The sequence below is a fragment of the Lodderomyces beijingensis genome (genome assembly GCF_963989305.1).
Source record: "Lodderomyces beijingensis strain CBS 14171 genome assembly, chromosome: 1".
Classification (NCBI taxonomy): Eukaryota; Fungi; Ascomycota; class Pichiomycetes; order Serinales; family Debaryomycetaceae; genus Lodderomyces; species Lodderomyces beijingensis.
The window spans coordinates 347798-360417 of NC_089970.1; the positions used below are offsets into that span (position 1 = coordinate 347798).

Here is a 12620-nt window from a genome sequence, read left to right on the forward strand (position 1 = left end):
TCTCGTGTATGTGTATGGGGAAATGAAGGATATATACAGTTGGTTTTGCTGTTGGAGAGTAGTTAGAGCCGTTCCCGTGCACACTTCTTTAAGCTAGCGCACGGATTTGTTTTCTATGTCTCAGCTACAAAATGCAATTTAACAAACTTGCAAGCTAACAGAGGCGACTTTTTCTACCAATGTGATATATATATACATCGCAGGTAAGGCTAGACTCTAAGCAAAGCACACAACCACGAGCCATTCAGCGATGAAAATAGTTGGATGATGTATCGGAGTATTTTTGCGGCAAAATCTTGTTCAGCACTGGACCCTTGTCAATCATGTTTGACTTGGAGTTTGTCGATTTAGCAAACGTTTTGAGTTTTTTATGATTCAGAGCCATGCCAACTTTCGTATTAGCAGTTAGTCTCGAAGCCAACTGACTTGTACCGGATCTGGTGCTGGTGGCGGTAGTGGTGGCTGTCTTTCCGAGCCTGTTGAAGTTGACTTTCTGGAAATTCGATCTCGAGCTAGCTATTGTTGATGTTGGCCCTCTCGATAATACCGCCGACCGGTTGTCATTAAGCTCACCAATTTTGGTCGACGACTCTGCAAAAAAGGAAAACCTCTTCGGCTCCGCGTCTCGGTTCTTCGAACAGATTGCTGACGCTACTCTGGGCAAACTTTTACCAAGAGATTGCTGTTGAACGTTGGTTATAAAGGTACTCAGCGCGAAGTTATGCTGATGCGTCGGCGTCTGCATCTTCTTTGGCTGCAAAAATTGCTGATCTTGCTTGGTACTACCGTTGATTATTTGTAGCTGAGCTTGAGCATGGGAGAGGTCGAATGTCGGTGACCTCTCGCGTTCTTGCAACTGCTGCTTCAAGTCTGCAACTTCCAGCTTGAAATGCTCCACTTGTGCCTTGTACTTGCTCAAGTGGGTGATTTCTTCCTTTGCAGCGTAAAGAAACTCCTTTTGCCTTTTCACTTTTTCGGCCAAGTTGGCATTTGCCATCTTCAAATGGTTGATTCTGTCGATCATCGCCACGTATTGAAATTTGCCAGCACTGGCTACGCCATCGAGTTGATGCGAGAATGGCATCAAGAAATTGCTCAACTGCAACGGGATGGACTCGTTTACAATCACCTTGGAGATGGCTGTAGCGCCACAAACGGGACAAGTAGCCTGATCTGGGAGTGGGTTTTTATTTTGCAGTTAGTCTTTCTCTTGTTGAACTGCCCCAAACTTGGCATGGCCGAAATTGAGAGATACATACCGCTACCCAAGTGAATTTGGCAAATGATGTGCGCACACGAAGTAAGAAGTAGCTCCACGTTGGTGAAGCTGCATTCTTCTCGGTCTTTGAAGCATTTGCCGCAGCATATGTATGGTGCAGATAAATCCATCTTTACAACACTGGTGGCGATTTCTGTCTGCGTGAAGGATGTTGGATTTTTTGCAACCAAAATTTCTGAAAAAAAACCTGTTTCTTCTGTACAAAGTCAATTGATCGATTTATACATCAATTGAAAATTTCATGATTTTGAAGATGGGTCCGAACTACTTTCCCACGAAGTCGGATCACTCTAGGAATGAGTGCCCCCCTGTGTTTAGTTACACGTCAAGCTAGCCCTTTTTTTTGTATGAAATTGACAAACGCATCGCAACAAAGCTTTCGCTTATTTGTTCATCCAGGCGCAACAACAACCCTCTTTTTTTTGTTATTGATGTCTTTATGATGTTAGATTGTGGTTGTTATACAGTAGATCCTATATTGTGGATGTTAAAAGCGGCCTTGTGTGTGTGGTTGATCGGATTGGTGCTGATAGTGCTGGTGGAGGTTAACATATGACTCAAAATTCCGGTCCCCTGTCCTAGCCGCTATCGGAGGAGAGAGAAAGATTTTTTTTCAAGTCTGGGGAGGAAGAGGAAGAAGAGGATCAAATTTCAAGATCCAACATTGAATTTCAACACTCTTCAGCGGGCCTCTGTTTTTTGAAAAAAGAATTCAAGATTCAGATTTTCCTTTCCAGCTATTAGCGCCTACATAGAGAAATTTCAACCATGCTAAGCTCTGCTGCAATTCATCGTACTTCGATGTTACTGAGACACCTCCGCACGCTCTCGACATCTGCGAAACTTGCTGAAAAGGTCAAAGTCAAGAATCCAATTGTTGAATTGGACGGAGACGAAATGACGAGAATCATCTGGCAGAAAATCAAGGACGAGTTGATTCACCCATACTTGGACGTTGATTTGAAATACTACGACTTGGGAATTGAATCTCGTGATGCTACCAACGACCAGATCACCGTTGATGCTGCTCACGCAATCCAGAAATACGGCGTGGGTGTCAAATGTGCAACCATTACCCCTGATGAAGCTAGAGTCAAGGAATTTGGCTTGAAGAAAATGTGGCTTTCGCCCAATGGTACCATCCGTAACATCTTGGGAGGCACCGTCTTTAGAGAAAGCATCATTATTCCCTGTGTGCCAAGATTGGTCCCCGGTTGGAAAGAACCAATTGTCATTGGAAGACATGCATTTGGGGACCAGTACAAGGCCACCGATTTGGTGATTAAAGAGCCGGGTACGTTGGAGTTGAGATTCACTCCTGAAAACGGAGGAGAGCCACAGACCCATAAGGTCTACAAATACCCTGGCCCAGGTGTTGGTTTGGCCATGTACAACACGGACGAGTCCATCAGTGGCTTTGCTCATGCATCTTTCAAGATGGCCTTGAACAAGGGTCTTCCATTGTACATGTCCACCAAGAACACCATTTTGAAGAAATATGACGGCAGATTCAAGGACATTTTCCAAGAGATATACGAAAAGGAGTACGAGGCAGCATTTAAAGAAAAGGGGTTGTGGTACGAGCACAGATTGATCGATGACATGGTTGCGCAAATGATCAAGTCAAAGGGAGGATTTGTGATGGCCTTGAAGAACTACGATGGAGACGTGCAATCCGATATCGTTGCTCAAGGGTTCGGTTCCTTGGGTTTGATGACGTCGGCATTGATGACCCCAGATGGGTCAGCTTATGAGTCTGAAGCAGCTCACGGTACCGTCACTAGACACTACAGACAGCACCAACAAGGTAAGGAAACCTCCACAAACTCGATTGCGTCGATTTTTGCATGGAGCAGAGGTATTGCCCAAAGAGGTAGATTGGACAATACTCCCGAAGTTGTTGAGTTTGCCGATAGGCTCGAGAAGGCCACCATCGACACGGTGCAAGAAGATAGAATCATGACCAAGGACTTGGCTCTAGCCATGGGCAAGACTGATAGATCAAGCTACGTTACAACCACTGAGTTTTTGGACGCTGTTGCAAATAGATTAAAGCATTGATTGAAGATGCAGTCAGGGGAGGGGCAGAAAGTAGCCCTGCACTGATATATTTGTCACATAAAAATGCATATTGACTTTGACCTTGACTTGGACTTGGACTTGGACTTGGACTTGGACTTGGACAAGTTTCCGCGTCTCTTTCAAATACTCAAAATTTTTACTCTTTTTTCAATCTGGCGTTGGTGTAGCGGTGTTGCGTTTGGCATCAGCTTTCAAATGAACGATTTCTATTTCATTTCTTCAATCTCAGACTAGCCACGGCAATCCTCCCGATGGGGGCGATGTTTGCAGCCTCAGCTCAGTTCTTGTGGTTGTTTTTGCGTGCTTTCCAAGTACTCCCATAGGTATATCATGCCGTAGTACGATCCCACTGAGAGCAAGCAGATCTTGGTGAACGGTTTCGAGAATTGGCGATAAAAGACAGTCTGAGAATGGACGTTAGTACTTGGCGGGGAAAGAAGGCATTGGGTAACGAGCCAGCCAGCTGGCCAATTGGCCTTGCTTGATGGGCAACTCAACTGGTGACGAAAAAAAAAAAAACATACGTGAGGGTTGATTGCTTGTGGATCCCTCTTCGGACTCGATGGTGTACTGAGAAATCTCTTGAAAGCTGTCATTCAATTGGGGCTAGTCAATGATGATGGAACGGGTCAGGTGAACAAGATATCAGGGGAAGAAGAAAAAAAAATCATGAAAATGAGGAACAAGAATATGAGCGCCTATCCTGGCGCGAGAAGTCCAGAACAACTGCAGAGGAAAGAATACATGGCTTAGACACACAAGTAATTGATTCGAGATGTCCGTTATCTTTGACTTGACCACCTATGGGAGAGGCACTAGGCCAACAAAATAAAAAAAACAAAAAAAGGTAGAGGCTGTGAACAATTGGAAACTGTGGGTACTGTCGGTGTTCTACATTGTTTCACGACTTTTTGTGAATATAACCTTGGGCTTTTTATCCATGAGTGAGTGAGAGTCACTTGATTGAACGGACAAGTAAGTTTGTTTGACGCCTTATAGTTGTTTTCCGCTCCATGCCATGAGTGCAAGTGCTTTCGAGCAAGAAAACCTCTCGAATCTCGAGAAGGCTCTCCTTCCACAAGACGGCTGGGTTGTTTTCCGCTGCACTTCTTCTTCTGCTTCTATGTATTTTTAATCTCCAGAGGCAGCAATATATTTTCTCAATTGTCTTCCGGAGTTTCTTATCTTCAAGCTCGAGTTTTCGCTTTTGTCGACATCCGTATCTCTGCTTCCTTCTTTTGTATTTTTTCGGTGATAAACAAACACGATTGCTTTTGATCTGAGACAGATGTGAAGCAGTCGGAGGGGGGAGGGAGTTCTTCTTGTACTGCCTCGAGAGTCGTCTTTGGTCGAATTCTCGGGGGGGAGGAAGGAGAAGCGGTCAAAACACAAAACAATTCAGCAAAAAAGTTGGTCAAACAACTCGTTGTATGATTTAGGTGGGGGCAACAACAGTGAGTTACTATTCACCAAACCCAATTTCACACAACTGATGAGAAACAAAAAATCAAAAGAACAGAAAGTAATCAACTTGGAGATCCGCTTAGCACCAGACTCGAGCGTCATGAATCGTGCATGAAAAAGACAAAAAAAAAAAAAGAGCCCCTGCCTTCTTGCTTGAATCCCTTCACCTTAATCTGGGCTGTAGATTGCTGCGTGTTCAATTTGACCCCGGTTACAAACTTGCCGCACACCCCCATATAATACGCAGAAGAAGGCTTTTGGGTGGAAATTGATTATGGTCTTCTTTTAACGGACAGACCTCGAACATTTTCCCTGTTGGCAATTGATTTCTTGAACAGAAGACTACCATGCATTTGCACCCTTGCCACGAGGGGGTTCTGTGTTTCTGTGTTTGTGAATGTGTGCGGGCATGCCTTACGCCTTTTGCCTGGGTGCGGTTATGCTGTACTCTACGAAATTGTCGCCACAGTTGAAGATGGAGAAGCGCTCAACTCTGAGCGTATGGACTTGACCAGCTTCATCTTCAAGCAAGTATATATCCTCATGGGTAATTGGGGTCACGGATCAAAAAAATTCGTGGAGTTTGAAATGGGAATATAGCCCGCGGCCATGGGTGCAAAAAATTCAAGATATTTTTTTAAGCTCTCTGCTCCTCGAGTGCCTATCGTCAAGACCGTCTCCCCCTAGCTCTCTTCCCCTTTTAGAACTTGCAGCATAGATACAGCCAGAGATAGCCAAAACCGCCCAAACAATCTAGGAGTTCCGCCCAAATCACACTAAACAACCAAGAACAAGCCAACCCACCATGGGGGTGCGGAATCAAAAGAAAGAAATAAGAGTATGTAAGAAATGCAGCTACGGGTTCATTCCTTTGCTCACAATTTTTTTTTTTTTACTTTGGTTAAAGTTGCTCTTCCAGGTCTACGACCTTGTGGGACAATTCTAGATTCAAGATTTTGGATTTCACGTCTATGTGGGGGGAGGAGAGAAAGGAATGCGGGAGAGTGTGATAACTTCATTAACAGATGGCTATTCTTTATTGTCTCTTTTTTTTCTGCTTTGCCGTACTGTGCTTTGTTGGTTCAATTTACTTGACAGTTAAACTGGTGGATCAATTAATCGACGGCAGTGGTTAGCCAGCCCTGACCAGCGCTAACTTATACTATTCTGCTATCTTTAACTCCATGAACAACAAAAAGAGAGGTATAGATAGTTGATTGTTCACCAGTGCCATACTTTTTTTTTTTAGTCTCTTTTTGTTTCAAGGTCGATGAAAGATAAATTTAGACACAGCTCCAATTAAAAAGTTTAACAAATTATTCACCACAACCCAGAAACAACTCGTGCGCTATTTGCAGAACAACTACTGGGGGTGATGTGGCAGTGGTGGTAGTGGTGGGTAATCAAACTTCCAATGCTTTGTCCAAAAAAAAAAAAAAAAAACAAAGTTTTGCATTGGCTTGTGTGATCTTGGAGATTTCCCAAGGTTTCCAAGTGCTGTCTATTGTTCCTGAACAATCGCTTTGTAGCTGTTGGAAGTCAAGTAAACCCGATAACGGTTCCCAAGTTTAGATCAGCCACATGAAATGACACACAATGCTGTTCGAGAAAAGGGCCAACAACCTCGAAGATAGAGCCAGCGCACCATCTTCTTCCGCGTGCAACTCGTGCAGATAAACTCGTACAGTGAAACAAACTTTGATAAATATTTGAAGGTGCAAGAACAGAAATAGCAAATATAAGGGAAAACGTTGTTGAAGAGCATCTTCTTGACTCGGTATAAAAACTCAATTTCTGATACCGGAGATTGGGGGGTTTAAGATCGACACTCCTTCTCACTACAGCTGTGATTTTTTCTTTCCTCTCTCTTTATTACTTAAAAGAGGTCCAAAAAGCATGTAAAGAAAACACATATCCACATCCCAGCCGCCCCTTTCCCTTCCTCTCCCCTAAAGTAGTTACAAATTAAGCTCTGGCTGATGACGACTACCCCGGAAACCTGCTGTGACGAGCCGTGGATTTCCAAAGAGAACCAAAAAAACCACTCGCTCGAGATGTACTTCGTCTATTATACGCAAGCTTATCTTTCTTAAACAGGCAAGGGCCGAAAAACGATTTGTGTAATGAGTACTGGTCTGAGACACATCTGGAGCTAAAAATCGCACAGTGCAAAACAAATTGTTTTTTGCACAAACATCCAACTTGTTCAACTTGTTATTGTTTTCAGGGTGTTTTTTCCATGAAAAATGCCTCTCGGTATCTCCGAGGGTAACCAAAGTGAAGGATTTCACACAATTCATGATTGTTGATCGGGCTTGGAAAATGAAACAAAAGAAACAAAAGGAAAAATTTTGGGCATCTCTTATGTTACTAACTTTCTGAAGGGCTCAAAATCAAATGTGATCTGCCAGTTAACTTTGCATTGACTTGATTGTATGTGACCAAAACTTATCTATGGAAAATGAAAAACAATCCAAAGATCAAAAATTAAAAAAATCAAAGCCCTTGATAAATTGGCACAAGTGGGAATAAAGTATTTAGGGTTTTCTTTGGATGCCAATTAGTTGGATTCTCGGCAGTTCTTTACATTTCTCAAGGTTCTCAAATCCACATATTCAACTGGAAAAATGACGTTTTCCACGCAGTTGGAGTTATAAGGCTCACACTCGACAAAAATAAAAAAACAAAGTAGAAGACGCATCCTGCAATTCATGCTACAAGAGTAAGAGATAAAAACGATCTACGGTTTTAGGTCTTTTTGCTACGTCCATAAAGTCGTTGAAAGCTGTCTGTGTTGTTCAACCAACAACTGGTCTATTGGCCCAAACCCCCTTCCCTTTCCTTCCCTTTCCTTCCCTTTCTTCGCCCTCTCCCATTCCTAGCTCTGACTTTCCGACATCCCGGCCTTCCTTGGTGATTCTTTACATTTAGTCACCAGGCCCTAAAAATTCATGAATCACATGTTTTACTGGTTTAGTCCCTCGAAATGGCGCATTTTTTGGCCCTTTTTAGTCTCACAGTGTTTTCAACCTCTGTGATATACTCCAAGAGCATAACCAAACACGAGGTGGGTGTTCTTCTCGACAATTTGAATTTAAAAAAGAACAAAGAACAAGAGTGCCAGCTGGTGATGGGAAATCGTAGCAAGCTCAAGACCACTGAGGGTGATAATTATTCGAGCCAAAGCAAAAAAAACAAGCAAAAGGAATCACGAGGCAAGAGCAAAAGAGCGAAAGAGCGAAAGAAACGTCGAGCAATGTGTGTGACCCTTGAATGCAAGCACCCTGCACACCACCATCTTCATGATCACCACCCCCAGCAATCCTTGCTTCAAGATAAAAAAAACCAGGAAGCTCAGCAGCTTACCCATTATGTCGTGAAAAATTGATTTGCGAGTATGCTCATTTGACATCCGGCTCTGAAGAAAACTGCCGAAGGGGGGGGAGAGAGGGGGGGGAATGGATGGTTAAGATTTCCATCTACTATACTATCTGGTTTCACCCGAGTCCCTCTCTGTTCCCATGCCAAAACAGATCAATAGACAACCCGTAGTACAGCTTAAATGTTGGCCAAGAATATCCCGAATTCCCTGTGGTTATGGAGACGGTGGGAGGGGGGGGAGAGGTAAGAGGAAAGGGCTCTCTCTTGAACCAACACTCGCTCTACTGTTTTTCTTTTTTTTTTTCCTGTGGCACCTCTTGTTGCTTTTCATTCAGATTGACTTCTCTTTACTTCCCTGTGCTTCTTCTCTTCCCTCTTGAGAGAAACCGACGTGCTTCACAAACTGTGCTCTCTCTCTGGTGTGACATTTTTCGTGGATCAGAAAGGGGGTAGGGTTTTTCTGTTGTTGTTGTTGTTGTCGGAGTTTAGGCGCCACTTTCGAGACTCGGGACGAAAAGAAACGAGGCTCATTTTTGACTGCTCTACGCAGCAACACTAGCAGAGACACACCCCCCTCGAGAAAGGGCCCGCGACCCAATTCCTTTCGTGAGTCTCGAACAAGTTTATCGTCGATGGACCTGTCTTTTTTCCATATACATGTACCTATATACATAGAGACAGTACGAACGGTTCTCCGGTTAGATTGCGATAACTTCTCAGTGGAACACCTTTCACCAGCTGTTTTGCAAAGCAAGATTAGAATGGCTCTGGCAAACATATCTCTTGATTTCGATTTCGAATTTTCCCCCATCGCATCTCCCTCTCTCTACTCTTTGCTTCTGTTATTTATCATGCCCCATTCCTCCCTTCGATTTCTGGAAAATTATTTGGTAGAGCAAGATAATTAGTTCTGTCCTATCCCAACCATCCAGCTCGATCCTTTGTACTTTAAACACTCAAATCATATACAATACATTGTTTCCAACGGGGATCTGTACTTCATAACCTAGAAAAGGATAAGGTTCAAGGGAGCTTCATAGTCCAATCTCGAACTCCCTGGATAGTTGTCTAAAAAAAAAAAAGTCTATACAAATCCGGCTCACAACTCACTGGCCCACCTTGATCCTGAGCCAATCTTCGATTTTCCGAAAGAAATAGGGGGACAACAAGTCAAACAAAAAGTAAAAGTGGTGACACTAGAGACTTTGTTTTTTTCGGACAAGGCAAACCCAACTTGCACTCAAACTTGCCCTCAAACCACTATCATCATCGACATCATCGATAACAACACTACCAACATACTCGTTGAACCTTACAAAGAGGGAGTAATTTTCAAACGATAGCACACACACACAAGCTACAAAAAGGGCTACGTTTGCAAAAAAGGAGTAGACGTTTCCAATTAAAATCCACCATCGTTGTCAAACCAAGCCAGAGCAATCCAAAAAAACGAAAGCCAAAAAAAAAAAAAAAATTCTGCACCCCCTTACTTTTTGTTCCCTTTGCAGCATCTCGAGGAACCGCTGACACAAAGCTGCCAAACGTCAGGTGGGCTGTCTTAAACCCACATTGCAAAAAGAAAGAGACCATATAACAATTTAGGCTTCCTCACATTGAGGATTATACCAATCTGCACATCGTAGCTGTTTGGTTGATTCCCACCAGTGCTAATTAGTAGCGGCAAGTCCTGGAAGCAAGAAAAGAAGCCGACCAACCAACCAACTTTAAAGTGCCCAAAGATAACAATAGCAGCACTGGACAATAGTCTTGGGTTTTGAATTTTTTTTTTTTGCAACTATTATTTCTTTCTTTGGTTTCTGTTTCTATTGCACGGGATTTTAGATTAAACATTGTCAATCAGTCAAGCAGGCAGTCAATCAATCACAGACAAGCACTCACTTTATTACCGCTCAAGAGGTAAATTTCTTTACTAGTAGGAAATTTCATATAAATATCGAGCTGTTACCAGGGAGTAATTCTACTACCCCCTTAGTGTGTGCTCCAACCTCGACCAAATATTTTTCACTTCCCAAGACATATCGACAATCAAGGATACTTTTGGTCCTTCATCTTTCGCTATTGACAAGGCCCGGAACTTTGAGCTTAAAACGTTTTATTTTTTATTTTCCATATCCATTTCCACTGCTACTTTCACTTTGGCTCAATGACTGTTCCTCACATACAGTTCCCCCTGTGCACTAGACGAGCAGAGTCGCCCACATACCCACTCCCCTCAATCGATGCGCAGGCTTCCAGATCGAGATTTGCAGATGAAAAACATGCATCGACTAAATTACCCCCTATCCAGTTCCTCACTGGAACAACCTCCCCTTTGCTGCTGGTCCCCGTTCAGCACCAACACCAACACCAACACCACATGTCGGGACCAGCTCTTTCCCACCATTCTCAAAGGGAAAACACGCTTGCTTCGCCGTTGCAGTGCTCGCCAGTACTGCAGAATAGCCCCACCGCAGGCAGTTTCGGCCACAGGGCCTCGTACCCATCGTATGAGTTGCATCCGCAGAGTCTACCATACCAAGGAGAGTCGCACATGTACACCGCCAACTCGCCCACATTGCCCGTTTCGCCCGTGCAGTCCCCCAATTCGCTTCAACGATTGCAAGATCAAAACCAGTTTTGTCAACATCCATTGAGACTAGCCCCGATTCCTACTCTTAATCCGGCTTTTTCGTTTCAACCCCCTTTCCACAACAATCAACTTCAAACGCCCACGAGCGCCGCTTGCTGGTCGCCTCCTGCTCAAGGGTCGTCGTCTGGTGGCTTTCCTGACCACGAGCAGAATTCTTCTAAAAAAAAGAGAAAGCTGACTAAAGGTTTTCCAAGACAACACCTCACTGCCAATGCAAAGTTTCTGTTAAAGTACAAAAACATAAACCCTTCAACCTCGTCGTCGTCGTTGACATCATCATCATCGGGGCCAAGTAGAAAAAAGCCGAAACAAAGCGTTGTTGTTAATGAGGATGCCATTCATTTCCCTGTTCATAGGAATGTTTCCCTGGTGGACATTCCCGAGACTACGCGCGAGCACTTGAACAAGATGATTTACCCCACGATTGAGACCAAGAAGTATTCAACCTCCGCCATTGACCCCGAGAGGACATACCTCACCGTGTTTGAGTACATGGTCAATGACCACTGGATCATCTGGGACTACGAAACTGGTTTTGTCCATTTGACTGGCATTTGGAAAGCTGCGCTCAGCGTGGAGGACTCCACTCCTCCCACCCCAAGCCATCTCAAGGCTGACATTGTCAAGCTCTTGGAATCGACACCAAAGGAGTACCAGGCTTATATCAAGAGGATCAGAGGCGGCTTCTTAAAGATCCAGGGTACTTGGCTTCCGTTCAAGTTGTGCAAGATTCTTGCCAGGAGATTCTGCTACTACATCAGATTTGCGCTTATTCCAATATTTGGCCCTGAGTTTCCGGATTACTGTCTAAAACCCAGCGATCGAGGCTTTGGAGAGTTGAAGTTGGACGACCTTGCCAATTTCGAAGAAGACGCATTGCCCGCGCCAGCGCCAGCGCCTTTAGCTTCTTCGACGTCAGCGGAGTCTGTTTCTCCAGCTCGCAGCCCAAACGTTGGCGCCGCTTCCCCACAGAAATCGCAGTTTAAAAATGCAACATCTAGTGAGCAGCAAAAAGGTGGTTTGGTCAAAGAGCAGGTACCAGTCATGGGAACATTTATGCCACCCGTCAACAAGCAGCCCAACAAAAGTGCCGTCGCTAACGACTCACCATCGGACCCTAGTCCCGCTGCAGGGAAAAGCAGTAGCGATGTGTCCTACGTGTTTGCTCCGCCGCGTGCACACCATAAACATTCAGGCTCGACAAGCAGCGACTCCTCGTCGGTGCTCTCGAATTACCCTGTCACTCCTTCCCCCACCGAGCATACATTCAGCGACCAGCCACCACCACCGCCACAACCAGATCAAACAGCAGCACATTTTCCTGGCAAAACCAGCTATAGTGATTTGCTCGACATAATGAACGCCTCCAAATGCCTTCAATCCCTTAGCAGGGAATCCAACCTCGCTCCCTTGAACCTGGCTTTGAGTTCGCAAAGTCCTCGCGTCTACATACATGAAGCGGAAAACAAGAACCATAGTGATGATGATGCCGCTACAGAAAACGAATCGGACGACGACAACGAGTCCACCATTGCCGGAATAGAATTCAAGGCTACTGCAGCTTCTGCTCACGCAGCAGAAAACAGGACGTCAGGGATAAACTCCATCTTGATGGCTGCCGAATTGAACAAGGCGGCTCCGCCGGCGCTCGTGGTGTCAAAGAAACTCAGTGCCTCGTCAGCTGCACCAAGACCAAGTATGAGAATAAGCGATTTAACTGCATGATAAACTATAACGTGACGAATGATTTTTTTTAAGCATTTT

General features: G+C 44.4%; 4 protein-coding genes across 4 annotated transcripts; 2 read left to right on the forward strand and 2 right to left on the reverse strand. All coding sequences in view use genetic code 12, as the record gives it.

Annotated features, from left to right (window-relative positions):
• Positions 1–244: 244 nt before the first annotated feature.
• On the reverse strand, positions 245–1084 carry LODBEIA_P01440 (uncharacterized protein; the record flags this gene model as incomplete). Its single annotated transcript, XM_066971328.1, has 1 exon — positions 245–1084. The coding sequence occupies one exon, from the start codon at positions 1082–1084 to the stop codon at positions 245–247; it is 840 nt and encodes a 279-aa protein (XP_066827082.1).
• A 996-nt stretch (positions 1085–2080) lies between these two features.
• Positions 2081–3340, forward strand: LODBEIA_P01450 (uncharacterized protein; the record flags this gene model as incomplete). Its single annotated transcript, XM_066971339.1, has 1 exon — positions 2081–3340. The coding sequence occupies one exon, from the start codon at positions 2081–2083 to the stop codon at positions 3338–3340; it is 1260 nt and encodes a 419-aa protein (XP_066827083.1).
• Positions 3341–3633: 293 nt separating this feature from the next.
• Positions 3634–3957, reverse strand: LODBEIA_P01460 (uncharacterized protein; the record flags this gene model as incomplete). The annotated part of the gene is made up of 2 exons (XM_066971350.1): positions 3634–3765; positions 3886–3957. The coding sequence occupies 2 exons, from the start codon at positions 3955–3957 to the stop codon at positions 3634–3636; spliced, it is 204 nt and encodes a 67-aa protein (XP_066827084.1).
• Positions 3958–10583: 6626 nt separating this feature from the next.
• LODBEIA_P01470 (uncharacterized protein) lies at positions 10584–12581 on the forward strand (the record flags this gene model as incomplete). The annotated part of the gene is made up of 1 exon (XM_066971361.1): positions 10584–12581. The coding sequence occupies one exon, from the start codon at positions 10584–10586 to the stop codon at positions 12579–12581; it is 1998 nt and encodes a 665-aa protein (XP_066827085.1).
• Positions 12582–12620: the final 39 nt, after the last annotated feature.